The sequence below is a fragment of the Aspergillus versicolor genome (assembly GCF_001890125.1).
Source record: "Aspergillus versicolor CBS 583.65 unplaced genomic scaffold ASPVEscaffold_14, whole genome shotgun sequence".
Lineage (NCBI taxonomy): Eukaryota > Fungi > Ascomycota > Eurotiomycetes > Eurotiales > Aspergillaceae > Aspergillus > Aspergillus versicolor.
This window is the reverse complement of record NW_024467537.1, coordinates 228606-253548: the sequence shown is the minus strand read 5'-3', so window position 1 is coordinate 253548 and position 24943 is coordinate 228606. Positions and strand designations below refer to the sequence as shown.

Below are 24943 nucleotides of genomic sequence, written 5' to 3'. Positions count from 1 at the left end.
ATAGCGGTAGTTGCAACATTTGATATCCATGGCTCTCGATCATATTGATGTATATCCCTCGGCCGTCCCGATTAGGCAGGTCGACCCTGCACCAGCTGGACTGGAAATGTCCCCACAATGCAAGTTTTGACAGGGACTTTAAGCTTCAGGTGCTTGTCTCGTGCTGCTGTGGCGTTTCCCCGCATTTAGAAACCGCGTAGACTTAATGACATTCTGGAGGTGTTGTCGTGCGTACTGGTATACTATCATCTCGGTAGTTTGCAGGCTGTCAAGTGCCACCAGGAATGAGGCGGTAGTAATGATATATATTGATCATCACTCTCATCCTGGCCAGGGTGTAGCATATCCCATCACACTGTCAAAGACATTCCACTTTTGTATTCACGAAAGAAGCCAATATTGATGGCACAAAATCAGCACGAGACACAGTCCCTTGAAGAGAATCAGCCACCAGGCACTTTTCTCCTTATCCAAAGTATACCCAAGCTCTAGCTCCTCCTTTACTAGGACAGCTCACTGTTAACATTATCACCAGATGAGACTGAAGGACGCGGGAATAATGACCCCCAGATTATCCTGCAGCCCGTGCCATCGAGGGACCCCAATGAGCCACTGGTCAGTCTTTCACTTAGCCGGTAAACAGATACTAATAACAAAACAGAACTGGAGCACAGCGCGAAAAACAATGAACTTTACCCTCGTCCTCGCAATCACGGTGGTGGTGTTCACAACGTAGGCCTAACCCTGTTTAAGGACTCGAAACAGATATTGACAACACCAGTCTCTCAATCCAGGTAATATTCTGGCAATTGATGGTGAAAGACATGAACGTCACCTACCCGCAGCTCAACAAGGCCATGTCCGTCAACTTCGTCGGTCTCTCGGTTGGCTGCATCCTCTTTATCCCGTTGGCGAAGAAGCTTGGCCGCAGACCGGTGTACCTGGCTTCGACGGCGATCATGATGGCTGCCTCGTTTTGGTGTGCGTCGATGAAGTCCTTGCCGGAGATGTATATTGTCAATCTGCTACACGGGCTGGCGGGGGCGACGAATGAGTCTATTGTTCAGATTACGGTATGTACTCTTGCTTCTCTTAATACGGGTGTAAGATATATATATTGATTCTAGGTTGCCGATCTTTTCTTTGTGTATCACCGCGGGGGAATGAATGCATTATATATGACCATGGTTATGATTGGGGTGAGTTGAATCATTGGACTGATATGCATGGGCTAATTGATACAGAGCTTCCTAACTCCCATGGGTGCTGGGACACAAGCCACCCGTGAAGGATGGCGGGCTTCCTATCGCGCACTGGGTATTGTGGACGCTGTTCTATTCGGCCTTTTTATACTTTTCTACGAGGAGACCAAGTATACCCCAGTAGTCATGGGCGTGAGCAGCGATTCACAGCCTTCAACCAGCCAAAGCATATCAACCAAGGACATCAAATCCGACCAGCAGCCGGATATCGAGTGTACCAGGAGACAGGAATCAAACCACGAGCTAGACACCACCATTCCACTCAAGACATGGAGACAGAGACTGGCACTGGTGACATACACCGCAGAGCCAATCTGGCCATACATCTACCGGCCCTTCGTGGTCTTAACCACCTTCCCCGCTGTTCTATTCTGTGCCCTGCAATATGCCCTCGGTATTGTGTGGCTGACTATCCTATCCAGCGTCCTGGGCCTGGTGTTTCCCCTGCCCCCGTACAACTTTACGCCACAGCAAGTCGGGTTTATGAGCATTGGTCCGTTCGTCGGAAACCTGCTGGGGTCAATCTATGGGGGATTTCTCGGCGATAGATCTATCTTGTTCTTTGCGAGACGGAACAGCGGGTACTATGAGCCGGAGATGAGGTTGTATATCCTGCATCTCCCGGCATTGACGCTGGCCGGGGGGTTGATTATGTTTGGAGTCACGATTGACCGGGTAAGCTATATCCTTTCTATAGTATCCCCTGCAGAGAAGCAGCCCAGATATTGAAGTTGATGTTGAAGTTGATGTTGAAGTTGAACGTGCTAATATGGCACGACAGGGCCTCCACTGGATCTGGCCCAGTATAGCAGGCGCCCTATTCGGCTTCGGACTAGGCAGTATAGGCGATGCGGCACTGACACTGGTTATCGACAGCTACCGCGACGTAAGACCCCTTCCTTCCTTCACATGCTTAAACTGTCAAAGCCCGCTAACAAACATGGCCTAGATAACCGGTGACGCATTCACAGGCGTCGCCTTCCTGCGCAACGCAATCAGCATCGGGATCCCGTTTGCGATTAGTCCGTGGTTAGCGCGCTCCGGGGCGCAGGATATGTTTATTGCATGTGGGTTTATCAGCCTGGCTGTTACGTTGACTGTTATCCCGATGGTTCTGTATGGCAAGAAGATGCGCGTGGTGACGGCGAGACGGTATCAGGTTATGGCGTTGGAGTAGATATGAGAAAGGTTAATGTTATTGTGGAGACGGATGAGGTGATCTGCATACAGTCCTGTTTCCAGTAATTCTGGCCTTGCTTTGCCCAGACCCGTGTTCGGGGTTGTTCGGCGACGGGTGGGATGGCGATATCATATGAAAATGACACGCCAGAGGGTCCCGAACAAGCGGAGTCCGGACTTTTCCCGTCGGTATTCGTTAGGGCCACGACGGCACGGCAGAGCCAGGCTGAATGGGTAATAGATTGCGGTTCTGCTTATCAGGATCTTCAGAGTTCGGCCTATTATGGACTACGCGTAGTTCGCCGAGCTAGCTTGAGATAGACAGGGGAGCTGATAGAAGAGCACGCTAGTAGGGCTGAGCGGCGATCTACTGCTAATTACGAGTCAACACGGGTGATACCTCGTGTATTTGATAGTGTTAACATCGGCAATTTTGTGATTGGTCTATATAACACCCGAAAAGCTGTACATGAAAGGAAATATGATACAATGATGGTAGACGGCGCCAACTCGAGCCTGCTGAGTTGGAAACAGTGAATAGCTGTAGGTTGAGTAGACAAGACAGAACGAAAAAATAAAGAAAGAAGGAATGAAGAGATGAAGTAAAGAAAAAGGCTGCTAGCCAATGTGGGTATAGAATCAGTCAACAAGTCAGGCTTATAGGCGTGACGAAACACCCCCGACAAACCGTCCAGGAATGACACTCCCCAAGTTGCTCTTTACGAGCGCCATAAATTCCTCCATCGAGCGAGGATCGTAGTACTTCATATCAAAGCCCATAGACAGCGAAATCCTCTCCCAAAGAGAGAACATGCCAACCCAGGCGGACGGGTTAATCTGGCGTCCCGAATGCAGCATATCATGGACCTGGACCGTGGCCGTCTGAGACGAGAACTCCCTGCTCAACGGCACAGCACCCTGCGGCGAGAATCCAGGGGCCTGGGGCGCAGGCACAGGCTCTCCCTCTGCCGCGAGACCAGAGATGAACCGGTCCGCGGTGAAGGAGAGACTGGCCATGTAATGCGGCGACGTCAAGTGCGGACCCAACTCGCTGCGGATCGCACGGCCCAAGTGCAAGATAGTATCTCTGATAGAACCGGTAAAGTACTCCTTTTTAAAGGGGATCCAGAGGAAGACGACGTCCGAGGCGCAGGGAACGCGATGTCCGCCCCCTTCGCGGAGCTCAGTCTTCACCCAGCGGCGCGCGTTGCGCGTCATTCCGAGCAAGGCCCCTGTTTCATGGCCCTTACCGTACGTCTGCTTTATGGCGAGCACTGTGGCCGCTGCGGCGGCGAATGTGATGCTGAGTTTTTGTTCTTGAAGGGCTGCGAGGAGGGCTTTGGATTCGGCGACCTCGTATTGAAGTCTGATGCAGTAGGTGCCGTGGGCACGCGAGGCAGCGTCCGGTTCGGGGTACATTGCTATCGACTTGTCCATCTACATAAGAGATTTTCATTAGCTTTAGTTGCTGGTTGAAATGATCTGGGTTGAGTACCTTTGAAGAGTAGAGCTCGGCTTGGGCAATTGCGCCTGCAATAGCCTCCTCCCTCTGCTCTCTGGTGGGCTGGTGCTCCTGCTCGTATGGCGTAATTGGGGTGACAGGCAAGCGTGAAGCCAGACCCGAGTAGTCTAGCTCGCTGACAGCCAGATTTCGGTCGCCAGGGACCTGGGTGAGGGTCCGCAGGAGGTAGTTGTTGAAGAGGACCACGCTGTAGGCGTCCGCCATGGTATGCCCAAAGTTCCACACGAAGCAATGTCTGTTAGGGTACTCTGGGTAGGCAGCGCCAGCAGTAACGAGATACAGCATGCTGCGCTTGCCCTTGGTCGGTAGACGGCGGCTGTATGTCATGCGAGCAACGTCGGGAGCCTGCTGGTCGGCGACGACGTGGAGAGTCTCCTGCAGCCAGGCTTCGGCGTCCGCTTCAGACTGCAAAGTATCGAAGGTCATGATCTGGGGGATCTCTGTCCCCGTGGACAGTTGGATGGCAACCTCGGGGTGGGATGCATGGCAGACAAGCCAGGCATTGCGGACGCGCTGGATGAGCTCCGTGGTGGACAAACTGGTGCTGAATGTGAGGCTTGTGGTCAGTTCGGTATGCCCATCGCGTACGTTCTGGTTGTAGGAGATGCCAGTTTCGCCGCCAGTGGTTTCTCTAGTCCACTGGCCGTGGACGACCTGGCGCCAACCGTTGTGGACATAGGGCTGGGGCTCGTTGGGGGAGGATACAGGCTGCTGAGCTGGGGGGGCCATGATGGACAACAAAGTCGACACTGTCTTCACAAGTTGAACTGGCTCAACGAGAAGACAAGACGGAAGATAGGAGAATGGACTTCGAGTAAAACAAACCCCTTGCGGCGTGCAGTGGTGAGCCCTTGCAGCGATCATCACGATCTGCACGGGGAGAACATGGAAGCCGTGGGTCGAATGGCGATATGCGCCTAAGGAATTCGACGGTCGAACCCTCCGATAGCCCGCCCACTATTGACCTTCTTGACAGTTAGACTGTGGCGAATTCGGAGCTGCTCCTTGCTGTGCCGATCTGTTTCATCCCGTCACAACAGTGAGCGTGGCGACGGGCCAGGAGTGATTCTGTCAACCACCACCATACCATGGCTTCTACGCAACAGCAAACTGCACAGCCTGCGCCAGCGTCCGAATGGAGGCTGGATGGGACTCGCCTAGTGCGGCGTCTTCGTGGTGTTGAGCTCGTCGTCAAGGCGTCAGAGAAGTTCAACGACGGGAATGTGAGTATTCAGCTCTCCTGTAATGTAGATTCAGTTCTGTGATGTATGATTCTAACTGTGCAGTTCCGATTGACCACCAAGGCAGCGCTGGAAACCCCTCTGTCCTGCGAGCAGCTGAAACGCCGTCATCAAGCGGCCTGGTGGCGCACTCGACGCGCTCTGCCCGTCGTGGGCGTTGTGTATCCAACACTTGACCAGGCTGCCTTCGAGCTGCATCAGACCGCAGAGGATGCCAAACGATGGGCTGCTCAGACGTGCCCGGTAGCTGAGAACACGACTATCACGGACGTCTATCTCGCCCTTGCCCGCCACGCAACCGATGCCCTAACCAGCATGACGCTGGTTGTCGACCCCGTCCGGGGCCCACGGGGATGCGTGTCGAATATTTCGCATACTCTCATGAGCCTGGATGTATTCACAATAATGCAGGAGTTCATGCACCAGCTCGCTCACCCAGATACTGAGCTGGGTATCGATGGCATCTTCTCCCCAGAGACCGCGTCCAACACCATCTCTCGCCTCCCTCAATCGCTTAGCCATGCGTACTCTCTCCGCCACCAGCCTACACCACAGGAGCTACAGGAAGCTCTCGCCATGCAGGAGCGCTCGCAAGAACGCTGGGCCCGGTCGTCAATCGGCATTCCTCTACAGAAAGACTGCCAGCACCGGCCATCGCGCATCCACAACCAGTCCGTAACCTTCGAACCGTCCGAAGCAAAGGCGGCCTTTGCATTCCTCAAGCAGTCCGGCGTATCACTCACAGCCGCCTTCTTTGCCTGCATGACATCCGGAATTGCACACGCCTTCCCTGAGACAAACTCCTCCGCTGAGCTGGACGGCGCACACCTCGTCTTCTCTGCCAACGGCCGCCGATTCCTCCCTCTAGCTGCATCCAACGGACAGGGCCCGGTAACCATGCCCATCATCCCAGGGAGCATGTGGATCGACGCAAAGGACGTCAACCTCCGCCCGGCCTCGCCACAGGGTCTACTCCGCCTAGCACGCGTCGTTGAACAAGCACAGAACCAAGACCTCACCTCGCCACATCTCATCGGCGTCCTGGACCAGGCGGCCCCTGTGCTGGCCAAGGCACTGGAGGACGTACATAACCTGCCTGATGGTCCCCCGCTACCGGCAGTCGGACGGCCAACACTTACATCCCAAGGCCTGTTCGCCGACCTGCAGAAACGAGTTCCAGGTGCAGGAGCTAGAGACGCTACAGAGATGGATGGGCCGGATCCCATCCGCATGGTGGACTTCAATACTGGAGGCCGCAATACGGATCCCAATGTGTGCTTTGCGCTGAATAGCTTCCGCGACGAGCTACGGTTTAATCTCCTGTTTGATGAGAAGTTCTTTGACCTGCACGATGTTCTGCATATGGGGTGTACGGTTTCTAGGCTGTTTCGACGATTGGTTGGACTGGAGGTGGTTGCTGCACGTCTTTAACCACCTTTAGCCAACCCTACATTCTTTTGTTCTTTTTTTTGTTTCTTTGTTGATAGTCATATCTGTACTTTTTTACGCTTCCCCTGTATCTTATCTGTTTCCTGTCCACTCTCTCATTCTATTACCAATTACCTTTCTTTCTCTGTCGATCTGGTGGATTCAGGGTTCGTTGTGGGCCTCTGGTGGACCTGCAGTTCCCTAGTTTTGTTTTTTTCCACCCGTTCCCTCATCGGTTCCGAATGTTTTCCGATCAAATTGCATTTCGGACGAAAAATTAGAGTTCAGTGAATTGTTTGGGGCGGCATGACTGAGTTGCGAGATCTGATCATATTCGTCATGCTCAGGGGTGATCGCGCAGTCCAGCATACCTGTCACCGCAAATTACAAATTGACCAGTAAGCTGTGCCGATAAACGAAGCTGAGATGAGGACCAAAGTGAAAGTGAATGGAACCAAAGCATAGCCAGTCGTTAAATGTCAATCACGCCATCCCGTTTTATATGTACAGCCAGTCCTAGTCCTCTATGTGCAGATATAATGAATACAACCCAAACAAACAAATAATAACCAATATGGTATCATGGATTACGAAATAGCAATCTCCTTAACATCCTTCTCAAACCCAGAGACCTGCTCAGGGGACAGCGGGGGCGTCAACTCCGTCTCCGTAGAAGACTCAGACCCAGACCCAGACCCATCCCCGGACTCTTTCCGCCTCGCCCCAGCTTCAGCAGCGCAGAGCTGGGCATGAAATAGCACAATCCTGGCTGCCGCAGCTGGCCCACCACCTAGCTCGCTCCGCAGCGCCCACGATTGACAAGTCGCCTTGAACTCAGCCCACCGCGGGCCCAGCAGTTCCAGGATCTTGGCCTCGACATCACATGCCTGTATAGAGGGTGGATGCTCGCTGCGCAGGCCGAGCCCGAATCTGTGCGCGTAGCTCGCGTACTCGTGTGTGTCCAGCCACTGGCTGAGAACCAGCTGGGGCACGGCGAAATGCACGGCCTCGTTGAAGGAGTTGCCGCCGCCGTGGTGGATGAAGGCTTTGAGGGCGCGGTGGGTGTAGACGGCGGTTTGGTTTGAGATCCAGTGAGTGAGGCGGATGAAGGGGGGGAGGGTGAGGTCGAGGTCTTCAATTGACAGTTCTCTTTCTGCTATGTTCTCTTTCTCTTTTTCGGGGGTTGTGTTTGATGTGCTTGAGCGAGACTGCGGCGCCCGGTTGATTTTGAACAAGAACCGCACTCGCCCGTTTAGTCTTCTGTGCGCGGCCTTGAAGCCCTCGATGCATGCGTCGAACTCGTCTGGCCGCCACAGGAACATGGAGCCCATGTTCATATATACCACGTCCTCCCCCCGCGCTGCTGCCTCGTCCATCCAGGCCAGCTCAGGGAATGCCCCAATCGGATCCATAGACGGCGTAGGCGGCATTGTCGGCGGTGGTGTAAAGGGTGAGGGCGAGTGCTCGGCTGCGACGCCTGCGCCGACAAAGACCATCTTGGGCGACTGCTTGGGGCAATCGATGAGGCCCGGGGTGTTGAAGTGGATGCCGGCGACGCAGTTCTCGTCCTGCCAGTTGGGCCCCATGCAGGCCGAGTCGCGAGCGGTGCCATACGACTGTAGTCCCAGGCGTTTTATGACTTTGCGTTGTTCGCGGCGGTAGGGGTGGCGTCGGCTGTGAATGACTTCGTGGAGGTTGAGGTACATATCTATATATATGTCAGTATATACTCCGTAGACAAATGGTTACAGGACGGAACACACTCTCGAAGAAGGTCCCCCATGACCCCCGCCGGTTTGCTGCTACCATATGCGGCTGGAACGCACTACGCAGCGCAGTCATTCCAGGTGAGCAGGGCACCGTCAGTATAAACTCGCGCTTGGTGAGCCGCACACCGGTGATGACGGACGAGGTGAGCGCATCCACGCAGACTGGACCCGTTAGTATCTATTCTTCATATCGCAGGTTTGTAGCATACTCATATCCGGATCAAGCTCGTTAAGGTGATCGCGAACGCGCAACGCCATGGCAGCATGGTCCTCCGCTGGCCCAACAGAGGCATCAGTACAGGTCTGCAGACTGATAGGGTCGCCAGGGACCCTGCGCATCAGGTGCATGCGCGACTGGGCCGTCCGTGTGAAGTCGTTCAGGGCCTGGTTGGAGCCCAGGCTGATGAAGTGGATACGATGCTGGTTGCACGGCAGCTGGGCCACGCGGAAGCGAGAGACCTTGCTGCTGCATGCCGCCGTAGAGAGAAACGTCACGGAATGGCCCTGGTCCACGAGTTCCTGCGCCGTGGCAAGCTGGACGTTGACCTCGCCCGAGGCCGGGTTGGTCAGGAATGCGATATGCATCGCAAATCGGCAAGTAATGCGGCAGATACCCTGGCAGTCTGGCAGTAATCCGAGTAAGTAAGCCGATAGGGGCAGGAGGATTACGATTCAGGACCAACTATCCACGGTGATAAGGTCAAAATGTCCAGAGCAACAAACGGCGGTCTGTTGACAGCCTCGCTTCTGGCGGGGGCTGCTTTAAAGGACCCAGCCAGCTGAGGCCTTAAGTTCAAAACATTCTTTATCTCGCAGCAAGCCGCTCCAGCATGACGAATACGGCATCGACTGCGCAGGGGATCAGCGCAACGTGGCCCGGTTTTCGATCCACCAGATGAGCTGAGTGCTATGCTGGCTGCTGCCGAGCTACAGGATCGGCCATTTGACCGCATCAGGGATGCAGCTGAACTTCGGGATCATTCTCTGAGCTCGAATCGCGCGGAATCAACCCCGATTTGCGAGGCAGGATTGGCCAGTCGGCCCTACGGAGACTGGCTGCTTGATCTGCCTCACGCAGTCCCAATCGGGAAATTGGAATGGGATGCAGATCTGCAGATCAGCGATTGGTTGTTTCCTGGCCCATCGATATTCAGGAGTCTAGTGACCAGCAGACGAGCCACTGTCCCGCCCTTGCTCGGCGAGTCGCCAGGAGTCGGCAGTTATGTGGTTGGCAGGTGGCGTGGTGGCTGCCCGGCTGGGGGTCTGGGGCAAGACGTATCATAATGAGCCGGTCAAGACCTGTCATCCGCAGTGTGACCGCTGCTTTCTGCACAGCTGTAGCAACAAGCCGTTCTCTTTCCATTAGGAAAACGTCCCGCAGGAGTGATATATCATATGTCAACCGGGCCTGCCATGCAAGCCCTAACGGCAGACGACTTTACGGTCGTCCCTGTCCCTTTGCTGGACGCCACAGTGGGAAAGTGAGTATGCCCGTTATTGAGTCTTCTTTCATGCACCTTCGATCTTGAATCTCGCTCTTCATTGTTTGCTACTATTGAATCGTGCTGACATTTCTCAGCGCCCAAATTGTCGTGAGTACTGCGTCATCTCCGTTCCAACTCCTTGCTAACAATCCAGGCCCGACTCAGCGTCGTCTTCGACGCCCTCCTGTGCTTGGACAAACTCAGGGAGTCATGGTACAAAACCCTCGAGGCCAGGCCTATCATGCAGGCGCGCGTTCGTCGCTCACGGACAGCCCCTTCCGGCCTTGACTACCATGTCTTGACCCCCCAGGGCCTGGTTAAGTACCTGGACAGCCAGCGCACGGCCCCTGACCACGTCAAGGACTTTTACTGTCTGGACGAGTCACATCGGTCTATCACAGACTATTGTGCAGGCTTCGGGGTCGGGCCCAGTGCGCCCAGCCACTCCTACCGCACCTTCGTCAGCGATTTCGCCGACAAGGACGATGAGCAGCGCTGCATGGCGTTCAATGGCGTCAAGACCCTCGAGGAGATCCTCGACTCGGATCGACCTGTCATGACGGTCCAAGTGACGCGGTTCTCCGATGCCACGATGATCAGCCTTTCTCTCAGCCACATCATTGGAGACCTCGCCACCCTCAAGTCTTTCTTCAAGGGCTGGGAAAGCACCCTGCAGGGGACCCCGCCTCCGCCTTTTGAGCAGCTGGGCAAGGACCCCTTCGCGGCGTATGGGCCCGGTGGAGAGCTGGCAGGCAAGGGAGTGCATTCCAATAACCCCCCCTTGCCGCCGGGATGGCGCGTCTATGGAATCTTCGACAAGCTGCGCCTGCTCTCTCGTATCCTGTGGGACAGTCGGATTACGCGACCAGAGAATACCATCTCTCAGAAATGCATCTTCATCTCGCACGCCGAGGTCGAGGGCCTGGTCGAACAGGCGCAGAAGGATCTCATCGCTCTCGAGGCCAAACGCAAGAAAAGGGGCATTGAAAGCAAGCGCCCTCTAACCGTCACCAAGTCGAACGTCCTATACGCCTGGTTGCTGAAGAATAACCATACCCACCTCAGCCCAAATGCATGGAGCAAGCCGGTCACCATCGTCAGCACCCGCGTCCGACCCCCAGCGGGGATGAAGCCACAGGACCAGGGAGATGACTTCCCCAAGAGCGACATGTACGGCGCCGCCATGCTCACCGCGCTGCCCAGTTTAAGGGTTGGCAAGCTGCGATCCATGCCCCTGGGCGAACTGGCACTCCACATCAAAGACGGGATCCGCGAGGCGTCGACGCCAGAGTACGTCCGCCGCTTTTTGGCATTCACGCTGCATAATGCGCTCTGGAAGGCACCTACGGGCAAACTCGCTCTCTTTATGCCGCCGAATGAGAACTGGTCCGGCGTCACGGACTGGCGGCTTGTCAAGTTCCATGATATCGATATGACACCGGCGCGTGTGGATGGTTCGGGGCAGCAGGTGCAGATCTGTGCGTTTAATACGCATATGGTCACGGCGGACTCGCAGCGCGATCGCTGGGCTTGTTTGGGTGATGCTGGTGGGGGTGTTTGGTTTATGGGCGTTGCTGGTGAGGAGCAGTGGAAGCATCCTGATGGCTTTGGCAAGTATCCGTTTGTGCAGCGGAGGGCGAGCAAGCTATAGTCGTCGCAGTCTGTTATCTATTCTTTACTTTGTACTTATTCTGAATTGTATTCTCTATTCTCATGTATATAGTGTTGTATGTAGTATATATATAGATTCCTGGTTGGGTTCTGCATATGAGAGCTGCAGGAGCGCGAAAGGCTGAGCATCAAGACAGCTGAACCAGTCTGTCCAATTAGCACACTGTCAAACAGACTACTGCAAGCCTCCATTCCCAATGAGTACACTGTCAAACTGCCCGGGCTGTGCCATGTTATTAATATCACCGTCGCTGCAGATGATTGGAACACCAAGTCCAGCTATCCAGATTAGGGCACTGCTGGGCCACCCCGGCTTATTTTGGCCCCAGAGCCTTGTGTACAGTGTAGCACAACAGGCCGGCTGTGAATACCAAGATATCCTAGACCAGATACAGAGTGTGACGAGGCTGCGGTTGTGCTTCAAATAGCCGTCTCTCCATCGCAACTGCTTGCCCCTTTGTCGAGTCTCATTAATTCCAACAGAATTGCAACATGGCCACTGAAGACTCTCAAGTGGGAACCAGGCTGCTATGCCTGACAGACCCTTGCGACACGGTTAAATTCACCGAGACGAAAGCGGTTGATGTTGTCGCAGTCCACGGCCTCGATGCCGCTGGGGGTGGCAGCTGGAGAACGCAGGACGGGACTCTATGGCTGCGCGATCTGCTTCCTACCGATATTCCATGCGGCAGGGTCCTGGCCTTTCTCTATGATGCCAAAGCCTTGTTCTCTCGATTCCCGGCGCATGTTGACTCCGTGGCTAGAAGCCTGCTGAGCGCGCTGGCGATGAGTCGTAGGGATGTTCCCTCTACGAGACCGCTGGTTTTCGTTGGTCATGGATTTGGTGGATTTATTGTGGAAGCAGTACGTCCTATCTTTTATTTATTTTGATACGGGCTAACATGAGTCCAGGTGGTTAACTACGCCATTGCCCATGAGATATTCCCTGATATCAAAGCCTGCCTCAAAAAGGTCATCTTCCTGAGTACACCACAGCGCTCGTCGCCAGAGATTCCCTGGAAGACGCTGTTGGTGAATTCCGCAAAGGACAGTCTATATGGACTCGGTTCTTCAGCAATTGTGGATATTGACATCTTGAAATGCATCGAACGCAATGCGCAGTCCTTCCAGAAAGTCCGGGCGGAATTCAGGAAGCATGCAATCAACCTTAAGCTGAAGATCCTTACGTGCTATGAAGGTGCTTTGACTCCGCCGCAACAATCCTGCGTAAGTCTCGATATCTTGTTTGATGTGCGCATGCTAAGTCCCTAGACCGTGACCGAGTTCTGCGCAACCCTCGCCCTGAAAGCAGAGAAAGTACATAGGATGAGTGGGTGTAACCACTTATTTACTGCGCGCTTCGAGAATAGAGAGGACGACAACTATAAAGTTGTCATATCTGTTATCAAGAGTGTGAAGGGGACTACTACCGCAGGGCTAACACTGCCTAAGACAGAACAGAACGTGGCTTCGTCTGATAATTTTTCAGTCAAAGTGCCCGCAATTGTTCCTTCACCAGCTGAATTGCCCCAGGTCACTGAGGTCCTGGTGCAGAAAGCATCTATCAACCGCGATGTACCACACCCACCAAAGGCAATCGTCCATCCAAGATCACTCTCAACAACCATCGTTGGGACCACTACTTCTACCCAGATGAACTCGTGCAGTATCACACACGTTGATACGCCCGCTCAAAGACCATCTCTCCCCTCAAGTCTCTCTATCCAGGCACCCACCAGACACTTGTCCCTATCTGGAATTGGACATGATGTTGTTCCACACCCGAATTCCATTCCAGACATACTTAAACCGCGGCCAAACAGTTTATACACCCATACTGCGGCTCAGGGGCAAATGCATCCTCAATCTACTTCTCGGGTGCCAATATCGACAGAGGCTAGGACAACAGGCCCTGAGAAACAAGTTACAAGCCAGAAGTTCATTCCATATAGACCCTTCGCAGCACATACGAGCGTTGCTACACCATCCGGCCAAAGGTCTGTTGGGGGTAATTCTCAGGCATACAAACCATTCAGGCCGCTATCTATGCAAATGCCTCGACAACAGGATCAGATGCAGCGTGGTATTAAAGACCCATCTACTTTACCCATGCAAGATCCGCCGACGATTCCTAGCTCGACCTTTCCTACTCGCCCTATTTCAGCTACAATGCCGAGTATCCTTACATCAGGGCCTCCACTGGATAGAGGACTGTCTGGTCAGTCTATACAGGGTATCGCACCTACGGGTCCAGTTACCAGGGACATTTCTTCCAACGCTGTTCCGCTGCCGATTCCAAGGTCAGTTCAGCCCGGTACTCTACCAGCCCCGGCAGCTATGCGCGAGCTGCCTACAGCGTCCGGGCCTCCAGGACACCAGCTTGCTACTTCCCAGCTCCCTGGCCCTCTTCAGGCCCAAACACCAACATCAATACGGAGTTCTCAGGACCCCTTTAAGCCCATACCTCCAGCGCCTACCACAAGCAGGAGCCTCCCACCCCAGTCAACAAGCAGCGCACCAGTTGTGAATATCGCAGTGCCAGCCTCCTCAGCGACGCGTAGTATCAATGTACCATCTCCGATGCCAACTATCTCAAGTGGACCCATTATACCTCCAAAGCCGGTACCATACCGAGGCCATAAAATCCAGTCAGGAACTGTACCTGAGGGCCCACCATCGAACATGCAGAGTCAGTCTCCAGTGCCCAGATCTCTAGGTATCAGTCGTCCTCCACCTACTACAACCAGAAGCCTGCCAGGGGCATCAGCTACTCAGCCGCCACAACCTCTACCAAAGCAAGGCCAAGGTCCACCGATGCGGTCGTCAATATCTGGCCCTCCAGGTGCGCCCCCAGGACCTACACCCATATCGCGCGGACCACCGGGACCGTCACCAAACCTCGGTCCTCGCGGTGCAGCACCACTTCAACCGCAGCCCCCAAGGCCAGATCCGTCAAGACCACCACTCATCAAGCTCGCTCCACCGCGCCCAGTGCCTCCCAGTGCACCAGTCCCCACCCCCTCTGCCACGCGCGGACTCCAAACAGGCCCTAACCCTCCTCCAAAGCCGCCTGGTATCCTGAACAAACTATTCGGTTCCTCCACCCGTCCCTCAGTCGGACCTACCAGAGGCCCACCACTAGCACCATCACCAGCAGGTCGTGGAATGCCCAAGCCGGCCCCAGACGGGGAGAAATATACACCCTACCCTGGACCTACAGGAACCAAGCAGCCCCGGCCAAAACCACCAGTCCCTCCTCAAACTAGACAAGGTCCAGCGTACCATCAATCCCCGCATGCAAATGACACGGGTAAGGATATGGGCTGGAAGACTACGGGTGAGGGTTCACGCGGGTTCCACCAGCCCCATACCAGTATGGGATCTCAGAATGGACATCAAAAGGACCGGGGGCTCAATTCGCTGTATTTTTCCGATCAGCCGATTCCACCGCCGCAGCTAGTTTTACAGACACAACCTCAGGTACAGGGACCGCCTGGATACTTGCAATCACAAGAACAGGTGCAAGGACCGGTACAATCAACACCCGGCGATCAGAAACCGGAGGAGAAGGAGTCCTCAAGCTCAAGCTCTACAATAAAAATCGCAGCCGGTGTTGCAGTCGGCGCTGCTATAGGCGGTTTAGCCACGGGTGCGATTATAAGTGCGCTCCAGGAGAATGAAGATGAAAATAAGGAACGGCAGGAGACTAAGGAAACACAGGAATCTGTGCAATCGGGCCTGGAGAGTACCAGTCCGGTGTCTGGGTCGGTGGCTGGTGAGGATATTCCTCGAGATATTCCGCCATCTAATCAGGGCGGTGGGGATATTGATCCAAGTCAACAGGAAATGGTCGCTGAAGTCGAGACGGAAACGGGCTCTACGATTGGCTATGACTCTGTATCCACGCCTGGGTCGACTTCTGATTCTTCGGAAGAGGGAGGTGATGAAGATGAATGGGGCTATACCGGTGGGTATGATAGTGATGGCGATGGCTATGAGCATTACGATGATCATGAACATGGTGATGCCAGCTATGACCCTTATTATCATGACGCCCAGCACGATCAGTATAATAACGACGAAGACGGGGATTATGATGAGTATGGAAATACTGAGCAGAGTGGCGACGAGGGGCTGGACAAGTCTGAGTATGAAAACGAGGCCGAACCCACGTACCAACTGGGCGAGCAATACCAGGATGACTACCAGGATGAGGGCGAGGATGAAGATGAACATAACGCCTACGAAGACGGAGATCAGGAAGAGGAAGGGTACCCCGACTACCAATATCTGGACGAATACGAAAATAACGAGCATGGAGATGGCGACGACGAGGAAGACAGTCAAACTTACGAGAGCGGGGATGAATATCAAGGAGAATACACGAGCTACGAACATCAGGCTCAAGACCATGAAGAGGTTGATGAAGGCGAAGATGACGAAAGTGAGAATGACGAACAGACAGGACACTCCGAGGGTGAAGGGGAAAACCAGGAGACAGAGTACGGCTACGAATATGACCATAATGAGAACGACGATGATGAGAATGAAGACGACTATCAACAATATGAACCGGAGTACCAGGCCGAATACCAAGATGAAGTCGAGTATGAACCTCAACCAGATTATCAGGTCAGCTATGAGCCCGAATATCAGCCAGAGTATCAACAGGAATACCAGCCAGAGTATGAGCCTGAGTATGAAGAGCAGACAGATTACGGAGGCTACGGTGACTATGATCAAGGGTACGATTATGACGATGGATATTATTAGATGAGAATCTTTGGATGTTGTTAATTATTCCATTCTAGCTGTGTATAGAATATCATCTTTACCTGACAATATGTAGCACATCAACCCGGAATATAGACTGTAGCAAGCCTTTACTAGTACTTCAACCGTAGAAATAAACAAGGTCACTACTGAAACGATGACTTCATAACTTAAGCATTAGTTACATTCTTAACAACTGATCGTATTTTTTTGATTCCGACTGACTCCAGTGCCTTCCATAATATATACTCCAGTCAGTGATTAAACGTGTTTACAAACTCCAGCACATCTCTGCCTACAGCCTCAGGATGAGTACCGTTGAGGAAGTGTGTACCGCCATCCACAACCACCAGGCGAGCATCTGGCGACCGAGTGAATAAGGAAATTTCTTCGGCTGCGTTTGCAAGAGTATAAATGGTATCCTCGGTTCCCTATACACTCGTTAGTCACCCAGTTTGCTATTTCTGGTGTCCGATCTGGCCATACCTGTATCCAGAGGACAGGGCACCGAATATCCGACAGTCTCGCATGCAGGCTCTCCCTTTCAAGTAAATTAGCTGTAGCCATGCGAATCCGACGACGGCCGTCGTCGCCTTGGTAATGCATCTTGATCACGGCACTCCAGAAATCATGCTCTGCGGCCATGTGATTACCGAAACTGGCTCTGAGGAGCATATCGCAGAAGCCATCGGATAATCGGAAGTCTTCGGTTGGTTGATCAGCTTCCCACTGTTTTGTAAAAGGGCCAACGACACCAGGGCCATCCCAGCATCCCAGCTGGCGGGATCTATCAGATTCGGAGTCCAGTGACGTTGCAAGTAGGATTACTCCCTGGATCTACCCATCATATTAGCGAGAATCGTATAATAAAGACCAGGTTACCTTATCTGGCCGCAGCAGGGCCATCATCACCGCAATCCAGCCCCCCTGACTAGTCCCTAGTATGAATGTCTTATCAATACCAAGTGTGTCGAGGACTTGGAAGTTCATCTCAACACTGTCCCAGTAAGTCCAGAATTCGCGGGATGTCCGCGTCTCGCCATGACCCAGGGGCTCAATCGACAGAAGATTCATGCTATCTGTTAGCCTCTTGTCATTATACTGCGGGCGGAACAGTTCGGAACCGGTGATGAAGGAATTGACAAGCACTACTGTCGGTTTAGCACTGTCGTACGCCCGGGGCATCTGATACGCGACATCAATGCCCCCAAGGTGAGGAACGCGGATGGTCTCGGTGTTGGGCATTATTACGCTGGTAATATTAAAAGAGATGGTTGTTAAAGTGTAGTCAAGGTGAGACGTTATCAAGATGGTCATGATGTCTCTACCAGGGTTGACTGCGGGGCTCGTTTCCGTTGTTGGTTACGAGTGGCGATTCTCTTACAGCAGCAGTCTAAGCGACCTATGACCATGAAGCTATTTGGAACTGTAGGGTGCATTTCATTGTTTTGGTTCTGGTGGCATTTCGGTTGTCTCTGGGCGGACGATCCGAATGATCCGGATATATATATATATATCGTAGGTGTGGAAAACTCTGCACAAGATCAACATAGAAAAGATTGTAATTCCATATTAAATACAGCTATATAAGGCCTATTTAATGCTCCAGCAAACATCATATTATCTTAACCTACTGCTAAAAACCGACGCCGAATATAGTTTCCTCATGGAAATCCAGAACCCACACTCCACTAAGTTCAACTGCCTGGCCGGGTACTAAACGAACACCCCCCTGCTCCCCCTGCTCCTCCTGGTCAACCTGGTCCTTCGACTCGAGGATGGCGAGCTATAATTGCTGTAATAATAACTACTGGGGAAGGTATAACTGGGGCCAGACGAAACAGAATAAGTCAGCTCGCTGTCTCCCGGAGGCCTAGTCGGCAGCAGCCCATGGGCGTGAAAAGCAGGGACAATCAGCATGTACGCCTCTTCCTCGTCGGTGGCCAGCCCGGAATCACGCACTATGCCAGCCAGCCTTGAGAGGCCGCCGTGATGCCAACGAAGCGTACCTGCGTGGTCCCCGCGCAGAGGAGTGCGGCGTCTCGCTTCCCCTTTTACCTTCGACATCGTGGCAACTAGCTGTAGCATAAATGCACTGAAGATCTCTTGTGCGCATAGGCGAGGAAGTGGAGTATGAGTGTTGATTGCCTTTTCCTCGTCTAACGGGTCTGGTGAGTCGCCGTCTTCGGCTACTCTCCCATCCTCTGGCCACATGTATGAATGCAGTCCAGACTTTCGGGCAGCAGTTCCGGGGGTTTCCTCATTGCCTTGCTCTGCGTTTCTTTCCTGCAATGCCTCGCGCCTGAGCTTCCTATGGTTAAAACAAAACGTTACCATAAGCCTGTTGATCAAGGGATGTCGGCCCAAACCTGGAGTGAGAGGAAAAACAAGTCCCAAAGGTGTGACCCCGGGATTCTCGCATATACGACGCAAAGTTGGGAAGTGTGAGTGCTGGTGTCTTCCTCTCGATCCACACGCTATAGAAATCTGTCTTTTCGTAGGGGCGAACATATTCCGGTATTGGGTCTTTGGATAGTACTGAATGGTGATGCACACTCAGACTTCCATATTCATCGGCACCACTTTCTCCGAGGCTGGAATCTTCGTCTGGCGCGGAGAAATCTGATCTATCAGTCTTCTTTCCCGTGTCCCCGGACTCCTCCCCGCTGTGGTCATCAGATCCACCAGTCATACCCTCAACCCCCAGGCCTTTATCGTCTCCTGCTCCAGAGCTACCTGAGTGGATGGACCCTATCCATTGTAAAATTCCCTTATCCTTTGAGTCCGCTGGAACAGGGACCTGCCATCCACAGCCAAGGAGCCGAGTGGAAGCATGGAGGTGAGAAGCAGGTCCAAGCTTTGCCTCCATAGTAAGCATCCATAAAGACAACAATGCAGCGAGAGACCCGACATCAGTTGTCCAGGCTTGTTTTTCGGGGTCGCCCTGGTTGCTTTTTTGCGGCCCTGGGAACCGACTCTCGGAATCGGCATCCTCGTCCTCTTCATGATCATTCTGGAAGATGCACCGGGCCAGGAAACTGTATTTTGCTCCTGTCCGGCGATTGCCAACGCTCGGACCGCTCAGCATCGCTTCAGACTGCCAGGTGAAACTGGCGCCAAAGACTTCGTCAGACTCCTGAAAGTTGTAGAATGAAAATCCAGGTGGGGTGTTGAGGTCACTGTCGGAAGCAGCCTCTTCGATCACGTCCCGGTTCTCCCAAAACCAGTTACCTCTTTCCAGAGGCTTAGCATCTGCTTCTGCATTCTGGCGGGTCACCGGGTGACGGGGGGAAGTGGTGTTCCCTTTCGCAGAGGTCGCAGACGGCGAGCGCGAGTTGCTGGTCCTGCGCCAGTGATGAGTTGCTCTCCCAGCGCCTGGTCTTTCCATTCGCCGAGGACGGCGTCGGCGACGACGGCGACGACGGCGACGACGTCCAAGGTTCAAACGGAAGCTTTGCTTTCCTTCTTTCCGGAGACCCTTTGATTTCTCTCTTTCCTCCCTTTTCTCATCGTACTCTTCCGCGGTGAATACTTTGGACGAAAACTTACCTCCAGTGCTTCTCTCAAAGGCTACGACTGAAGCCACCAGCTTTTCTTCCTCAAAGTCAAAATACCTCAGATCGGCCATAACCCATTGTAGTGTTGTGGTTATAGCATCTGCTAGCTGATGGGAAAGCGTGGTATACTCGTCTTGCCAGGGAACAAGTTGCCTCATTTGCTTGCGCACCTCTACCACCTTCCGAGCGAGGGACGATGTCATCGCAGCACTCTCGGGATCAGTCTCGGTAGCACACCGCTGGCTCGAGCGTTCTTCAGGAGCCCGAGTCTCGTCGACAGCCGTATAGCTACCAAGTTCAAACGAGGAAAGACCAAGCGCATCCAGCGCCACCCAGGAGAGCTCGTGTCCTTCGTGGAGCGTCTCTACCTGCGGATTCGCAGCTAAGCCACGGCGAACATATGCTCTGACACAAGCCATAATCAAGGTCGCTCCAAGGACTGTGATGGCGACGCTCCAGTGCATTGCTCTCACTAGTGGCCATGTCAGCCCTGCGCTTCATGTAGATCAAGATTCTATAACTTACAGCCCACGAACTGCAATATATAACCCCCGAGCGACGAACACGTTGCAATAATCGACAGAAAGCTGAAGTCACCACCATCCATTATCCTAGAAGTGCGGATTGTTGTGTTTCCTTCCTCGTTCATGATCGCGTATGATCCAAAGCGTTGATCGCCCACGGTGCAGGCACATTGCACACGAACCACTTTCGTGTCAGGCTTGCCCTCGACAAGCTCAAAGTTGATTTCTTCTGTGATGGCTTCTATGATATCTGCAGAGTAATTAGAAGTTATCCGGAGAAATGAGAATGTAACATACAGGAACATAGGAAGACACCCGCACACTGAAGGCTTGAGCCTGGGAAATGGTCAGTAAATAATATACAAAACATGCTGGCGCTATACAATTGAGGGCACCCTACCGATGAGAAACAGTGGAAAGCCATATCGGACCCTAGAAAATCCATTTTCGGCCAGGTGCCAATGATAGGTAACCAACGAGGCAATCACAATGACGCCCAGCTGGATTATGACCCCCAGCGCGGCAAAAGCCCATGTGGTACCAGGAGACGTTATTGCCTTCGTGACATTCAATGTGAGGTTTGGTGCCTGCTTCATCAACCTGGTCGCACTTTCAACAGCACGCTTGATCTCTTCTGCTGGTTCCGGGGCTTGATACTGGGGCTGTGAGATCTTTAAGATCCTTTCCTCGCAGGCTGTCTTGAGGTCGTATACAATCTTCGAGTTGAGCAGATCGGTTGATCCGGTGTTCCTGTTCACTGGCTGGTAGACGAACTCCTTTGTCTTCGGTCTCCCCCGTTCTCGCACTAGGGGTTCGTCAGTACTTTGAGGACGAGGGCGAAAGAGTACTTAGGGCTCCGTTTTCTCACCTATCTCCGCCCCGCTCCATAACTCACAGACAGCGTCACTGGTGCTCGACATTATTTCCATCTCTGCAGTGGCTCTGCTCTCTCGAGCTCGACCGACAAGTGCCTTGAGCCATTTCCGACCGCCGACTCGAATTGCACTGACGACGCACGTCAGAATCCCCAGGGGGGCCATCGCCAAAAGAATGTCATCTGCAAATCCCATCTGTGAGGCGTTACTCCGTTACCACTGGCGGGGGACATGAGCATCAACCGGCGCAAAGAAAGTCCTACGTACTGCCTGGGAAAGAAATTGTTTTGTTACCTGCTCTCCGAAAAGCGTCAGCAGCGGCGCCAGGTCGGAAAAGAGGTTGTTGCTGAAGTTGGAGCCGTCGAACTCATTGTTGGATGATCGGGGACTGAGCTTGGTGGTGTTTGTTCTATTGAAGATATCCATGGCGAACCTTTTCGCTCCATGCTGTGGTGCACATCGAGTTCGAGTTCGTGCTGCAGAGGAAAGAGACAGGAGAAGGCAAGAGCTCGTGCGCGGTGTGTTTTGAAATGATCAGCCTCGTTCAGCTCGCTCGGACTGTGACCGACCCTGTTCAGCTCGCCACTGGTCATCAATAGTTCACCTGGACCCCTGTCGACTGCAACCGATCTCGTCTGACGTGGCGGGCCGGCGCGATGTGGGCGTCGTTGAATGCCATTCATTTCCCTTGTCTCAAAATTCAGTCTCCCAAAAAAAACAAAAAAACAAAAAACAAACCAAACCAAAACAAAGCGTTGAAGCAGGACAGTGGACAGAAAGCCAACCCCCTGAAGCCAGAGAACACAGATGTCTGGCATATCTGCTGGCGAACGCAGCCTCGTAGGTTCTTGAAGGGTGCTCTGGCCTCTGTTGGGAGCTGTAAGAGCAATTGACCCTCGCCGGCCACAACTCACTTACCCAGCCTCTTGAGACCGTCTTCACCCAATCAGTAAAACGACAAGACTGATGTTGCTAGGGTCAGCTACAGGCCGTCGCAGGCCCTGGATGCCAAATTCACCAAGACTGGAAAGCGTGTTTGTAATCCATCCTGCTGATTGAAGGTGAACTGTTGGAGAGGAAGAGGTAACACAACGGGGCAAAGTGAGGCCGTCCAGCTGGGTCATGTGAACTCGCTCCTGCGCGATATCGAAATTGCTGTTCAAATGTTTACTTCTGTAAGACAAGCCTTCAACTCACTAATTCTTCATATTCCCTCACAACCTATCTTGTGCTGTATTACTGTTTACTTATACTGCATACAAATGGCGTTCGGCAGCCTCAGAAGAACTTCTGCAGTTGCCTCTTTCTAGTAGCCTAGACTCCAAGATATCCACCCTCAAAGTACATATCGACTAAGATCCAAATTAGCAAAAGAGCGATATAAATCAAGTTAACACTCACAAGGTCAAATTCTCTTTATCAGTCAAATCCATCTGACTATTATCCACAACCTGGGCGACCTGCGTTCCGTCTGAATCCGTCGTTTCGACAACACCGTTTGTAACCACTTGATCTGCAGCCTGGAGTGCGTCACGACGTTTGTTCTCGCGACTTAGGTGGATTCGCAGGGCTATGATTATTATTGAGGGCAGGATTGCGGCGATCTAGGTTAGCGAGGTTAGTTCATTTCCATCTTGAAATGTATGGTCTAAAGTAGGACTTACGACCAGGATTATTATCCATGTTGGTTTATACCGGGGCTGCATCAATCAGTACATAGTAAGTATATGGGGTACTTTAGTAGAAGAAAGTTTACCTTCCACTCCGGCCTGAACAGCTGTGGTGAGATAATATTTCCCAGGCCATACCCAACATGATACAGGGCAATCACTGTTGTCTTCTTGGTATGTCCGGCTGATGCATTTGCGGCCCAGACCATAACCACTGCGTATGGGATACCGGCTGTCGAACGGATCCAGGTTGCTGATATCAGTCCCCAGCGGTTGGACCAGGGGAGGGCTGTCCTGTTAGATTTGCGTACTGAACTTAGAGATGAAACATACCCAGTAAAAGAATGCTAGAAAGTACAGCTGGAATATAGGCAACGAGCGAGATCCACGCGCGGCAGTTCTACTTCGTTAGCAGAATACCAATAGACAAGGATGAGACATACCTTGGTGTGGTATAGAACGATCGCCGCAGTTCCTAGCGAAAAGAATGAAACGACCCCGGAAACCATTCCTAGCAGCGTCGTCTGGAGCACAGTAAACCCGAAGGAATTAATGATCAGGGAATACTGGTTCGTCAATCCGTTGGCCATTTCCTGCGACCATGCGTGTAGGAAGAAGAGCCATGTTTTGGGGTCTTGAAGTGCTTCAATGAATCTGTTACTGTTTAGAATATAACCAGAGTTTAAATGTTGGTGGACGAACTGGTATCTCTTGAATGTCTTCTGCTCGATGCCTGAATGGTTCTCCTTAATTCGTAGAATCGCCTGGGCGCGCTCTTCGTGGGTTAGGAATTTGGCGTTGACCGGGCTATCTGGGAAGAAGAACCAGACGACGACGCCGAAGATTACCGTAAGAAGACTGGTTATAACTAAGATATGTTAGAAACAGAAATGGCCAAGGCATTGAGACTAACCCATGAACCACTTCCACGGTGCAAAATTGCCTGTGTCGATCCAGAGCACCCCGTATGATAACAACCCCGAGGTAATCGGACTTGCATTTCCAATGGACCACATGATTGGCATGATGACGGATTGTTCGCTGTACGTGAAGAACATGGACATTATGAGGAGAAACGCAGGGACGATACAAGCCTCCGCCAGCCCTAGGAAGAACCGGACCACGAAGAGGGAGGCGAAACTGTTGCACGGCGCGTGGAGTAGAATAATAAATCCCCTAACTGTTGTCAATGTACGTCCTCGTTACTAGATCGAAATGCGTACCATATGATTAAATTCCCCGCAAGCCATTTTCCAACAGGGAACCTCTGCAGTGCCCAGTTCTGCGGCCACTCTGCCAGGAGATATCCGAAGTAGAAGATGGAAGACAGCCAGTTGTATTGATTGGAGTTTAAATGCGCGTCGTCCATAATTCCCAGAATTGCAGAGCTTCCTAGCTGCTGATTGTTATTATCGGGCCATTCTGTCAAGACGCATTACATACTGTTTGCTTATCCACATACATCAGATGGTATCCAACACACAGAAACGGGATAATCCGCCACAAGCATTTATTTCGAATTGCTGACGCCTCTTCCGGTGTTGGATCTGAGACTTGGATCTTGGAAAAAAGCTTGAAACTTTCATCTGCGAACTGTGCAGGGACTTTAAGCCCGATGTTGAGATCATCACTGCCATCAGACTCTATGGTCGCTTCAGCGCCGGATTTGACTTTCGCAGACATGGCAGCAGCTGACTGAGTAGGTAATGTCAAGAAGAGCCTGAAATCTCCAAATCTTCATCGGTCCATCTCGGTATGGGCGGCCATACCCTAAATACAAACGGCAGCTATTGCGCCATGGTGTCTCCAGCTGTCACCTTGACAGATGGAGCTACCCGGACACTCTCCGACATATGTTTCTTGATGGAGAAGACTCCAGATAGAGGTATTGGCTGCACAATGCGCAAAGCGGCGCCTAAAGCACGCGTGGATTCGCAATCGTGGCGCTCGCGTCACGGATGCACTGCTGACGTGCTTGTTTGCGATAA

The 24943-nt window shown here is 52.7% G+C and overlaps 10 protein-coding genes across 10 annotated transcripts; 4 read left to right on the top strand and 6 right to left on the bottom strand.

Moving 5' to 3' along the window:
• Nucleotides 1-402: 402 nt before the first annotated feature.
• On the top strand, nt 403-2439 carry ASPVEDRAFT_57090 (putative MFS transporter; the record flags this gene model as incomplete). Its single annotated transcript, XM_040815296.1, has 8 exons — nt 403-475; nt 536-615; nt 662-732; nt 782-1073; nt 1128-1199; nt 1245-1937; nt 2044-2148; nt 2212-2439. 8 exons carry the CDS (start codon nt 403-405, stop codon nt 2437-2439), a joined length of 1614 nt encoding a protein of 537 aa, XP_040673603.1.
• Nucleotides 2440-3098: 659 nt separating this feature from the next.
• On the bottom strand, nt 3099-4692 carry ASPVEDRAFT_143340 (uncharacterized protein; the record flags this gene model as incomplete). Its single annotated transcript, XM_040807904.1, has 2 exons — nt 3099-3878; nt 3937-4692. 2 exons carry the CDS (start codon nt 4690-4692, stop codon nt 3099-3101), a joined length of 1536 nt encoding a protein of 511 aa, XP_040673602.1.
• A 359-nt stretch (nt 4693-5051) lies between these two features.
• ASPVEDRAFT_202914 (uncharacterized protein) lies at nt 5052-6635 on the top strand (the record flags this gene model as incomplete). The annotated part of the gene is made up of 2 exons (XM_040809389.1): nt 5052-5186; nt 5268-6635. 2 exons carry the CDS (start codon nt 5052-5054, stop codon nt 6633-6635), a joined length of 1503 nt encoding a protein of 500 aa, XP_040673601.1.
• Nucleotides 6636-7219: 584 nt separating this feature from the next.
• On the bottom strand, nt 7220-8986 carry ASPVEDRAFT_89071 (glycosyltransferase; the record flags this gene model as incomplete). The annotated part of the gene is made up of 3 exons (XM_040818498.1): nt 7220-8340; nt 8396-8563; nt 8611-8986. The coding sequence occupies 3 exons, from the start codon at nt 8984-8986 to the stop codon at nt 7220-7222; spliced, it is 1665 nt and encodes a 554-aa protein (XP_040673600.1).
• A 748-nt stretch (nt 8987-9734) lies between these two features.
• Nucleotides 9735-11775, top strand: ASPVEDRAFT_47043 (uncharacterized protein). Its single transcript, XM_040813688.1, has 3 exons — nt 9735-9882; nt 9981-9993; nt 10040-11775. Exons 1-3 carry the CDS (start codon nt 9815-9817, stop codon nt 11534-11536), a joined length of 1578 nt encoding a protein of 525 aa, XP_040673599.1. The 5' UTR covers nt 9735-9814; the 3' UTR covers nt 11537-11775.
• A 64-nt stretch (nt 11776-11839) lies between these two features.
• ASPVEDRAFT_76624 (uncharacterized protein) lies at nt 11840-16403 on the top strand. The gene is made up of 3 exons (XM_040816362.1): nt 11840-12420; nt 12469-12783; nt 12829-16403. Exons 1-3 carry the CDS (start codon nt 12049-12051, stop codon nt 16327-16329), a joined length of 4188 nt encoding a protein of 1395 aa, XP_040673598.1. The 5' UTR covers nt 11840-12048; the 3' UTR covers nt 16330-16403.
• A 95-nt stretch (nt 16404-16498) lies between these two features.
• ASPVEDRAFT_47039 (alpha/beta fold hydrolase) lies at nt 16499-17582 on the bottom strand. The gene is made up of 3 exons (XM_040813687.1): nt 17212-17582; nt 16816-17166; nt 16499-16760 (listed from the first exon to the last, which is right to left on the bottom strand). Exons 1-3 carry the CDS (start codon nt 17572-17574, stop codon nt 16584-16586), a joined length of 891 nt encoding a protein of 296 aa, XP_040673597.1. The 5' UTR covers nt 17575-17582; the 3' UTR covers nt 16499-16583.
• Nucleotides 17583-18546: 964 nt separating this feature from the next.
• Nucleotides 18547-20680, bottom strand: ASPVEDRAFT_375855 (uncharacterized protein). Its single transcript, XM_040811517.1, has one exon. The coding sequence runs from the start codon at nt 20348-20350 to the stop codon at nt 18647-18649; it is 1704 nt and encodes a 567-aa protein (XP_040673596.1). The 5' UTR covers nt 20351-20680; the 3' UTR covers nt 18547-18646.
• ASPVEDRAFT_375782 (uncharacterized protein) lies at nt 20364-21826 on the bottom strand. Its single transcript, XM_040811514.1, has 5 exons — nt 21580-21826; nt 21306-21480; nt 20811-21215; nt 20708-20746; nt 20364-20660 (listed from the first exon to the last, which is right to left on the bottom strand). The coding sequence occupies exons 1-5, from the start codon at nt 21709-21711 to the stop codon at nt 20401-20403; spliced, it is 1011 nt and encodes a 336-aa protein (XP_040673595.1). The 5' UTR covers nt 21712-21826; the 3' UTR covers nt 20364-20400.
• Nucleotides 21827-22682: 856 nt separating this feature from the next.
• Nucleotides 22683-24638, bottom strand: ASPVEDRAFT_57084 (uncharacterized protein; the record flags this gene model as incomplete). Its single annotated transcript, XM_040815295.1, has 10 exons — nt 22683-22889; nt 22950-22985; nt 23042-23244; nt 23289-23355; nt 23399-23609; nt 23658-23823; nt 23869-24131; nt 24179-24351; nt 24399-24548; nt 24609-24638. 10 exons carry the CDS (start codon nt 24636-24638, stop codon nt 22683-22685), a joined length of 1506 nt encoding a protein of 501 aa, XP_040673594.1.
• Nucleotides 24639-24943: the final 305 nt, after the last annotated feature.

Excerpts from the sequence above, each read along its gene's own strand:
- ASPVEDRAFT_47043 (XM_040813688.1), top strand. The coding sequence starts at position 9,815 with ATGCAAGCCCTAACGGCAGACGACTTTACGGTCGTCCCTGTCCCTTTG.
- ASPVEDRAFT_76624 (XM_040816362.1), top strand. The coding sequence starts at position 12,049 with ATGGCCACTGAAGACTCTCAAGTGGGAACCAGGCTGCTATGCCTGACA. Across the intron at positions 12,421-12,468 it reads GTGGATTTATTGTGGAAGCA|GTGGTTAACTACGCCATTGC; the intron begins GTACGTCCTATC and ends ACATGAGTCCAG. Across the intron at positions 12,784-12,828 it reads CTCCGCCGCAACAATCCTGC|ACCGTGACCGAGTTCTGCGC; the intron begins GTAAGTCTCGAT and ends CTAAGTCCCTAG.
- ASPVEDRAFT_47039 (XM_040813687.1), bottom strand. The coding sequence starts at position 17,574 with ATGCCCAACACCGAGACCATCCGCGTTCCTCACCTTGGGGGCATTGAT. Across the intron at positions 17,167-17,211 it reads CCCTGCTGCGGCCAGATAAG|ATCCAGGGAGTAATCCTACT; the intron begins GTAACCTGGTCT and ends TATGATGGGTAG. Across the intron at positions 16,761-16,815 it reads GCCCTGTCCTCTGGATACAG|GGAACCGAGGATACCATTTA; the intron begins GTATGGCCAGAT and ends ACGAGTGTATAG.
- ASPVEDRAFT_375855 (XM_040811517.1), bottom strand. The coding sequence starts at position 20,350 with ATGCACTGGAGCGTCGCCATCACAGTCCTTGGAGCGACCTTGATTATG.
- ASPVEDRAFT_375782 (XM_040811514.1), bottom strand. The coding sequence starts at position 21,711 with ATGGATATCTTCAATAGAACAAACACCACCAAGCTCAGTCCCCGATCA. Across the intron at positions 21,481-21,579 it reads TGACGCTTTTCGGAGAGCAG|ATGGGATTTGCAGATGACAT; the intron begins GTAACAAAACAA and ends AACGCCTCACAG. Across the intron at positions 21,216-21,305 it reads GAGCACCAGTGACGCTGTCT|TGCGAGAACGGGGGAGACCG; the intron begins GTGAGTTATGGA and ends ACGAACCCCTAG.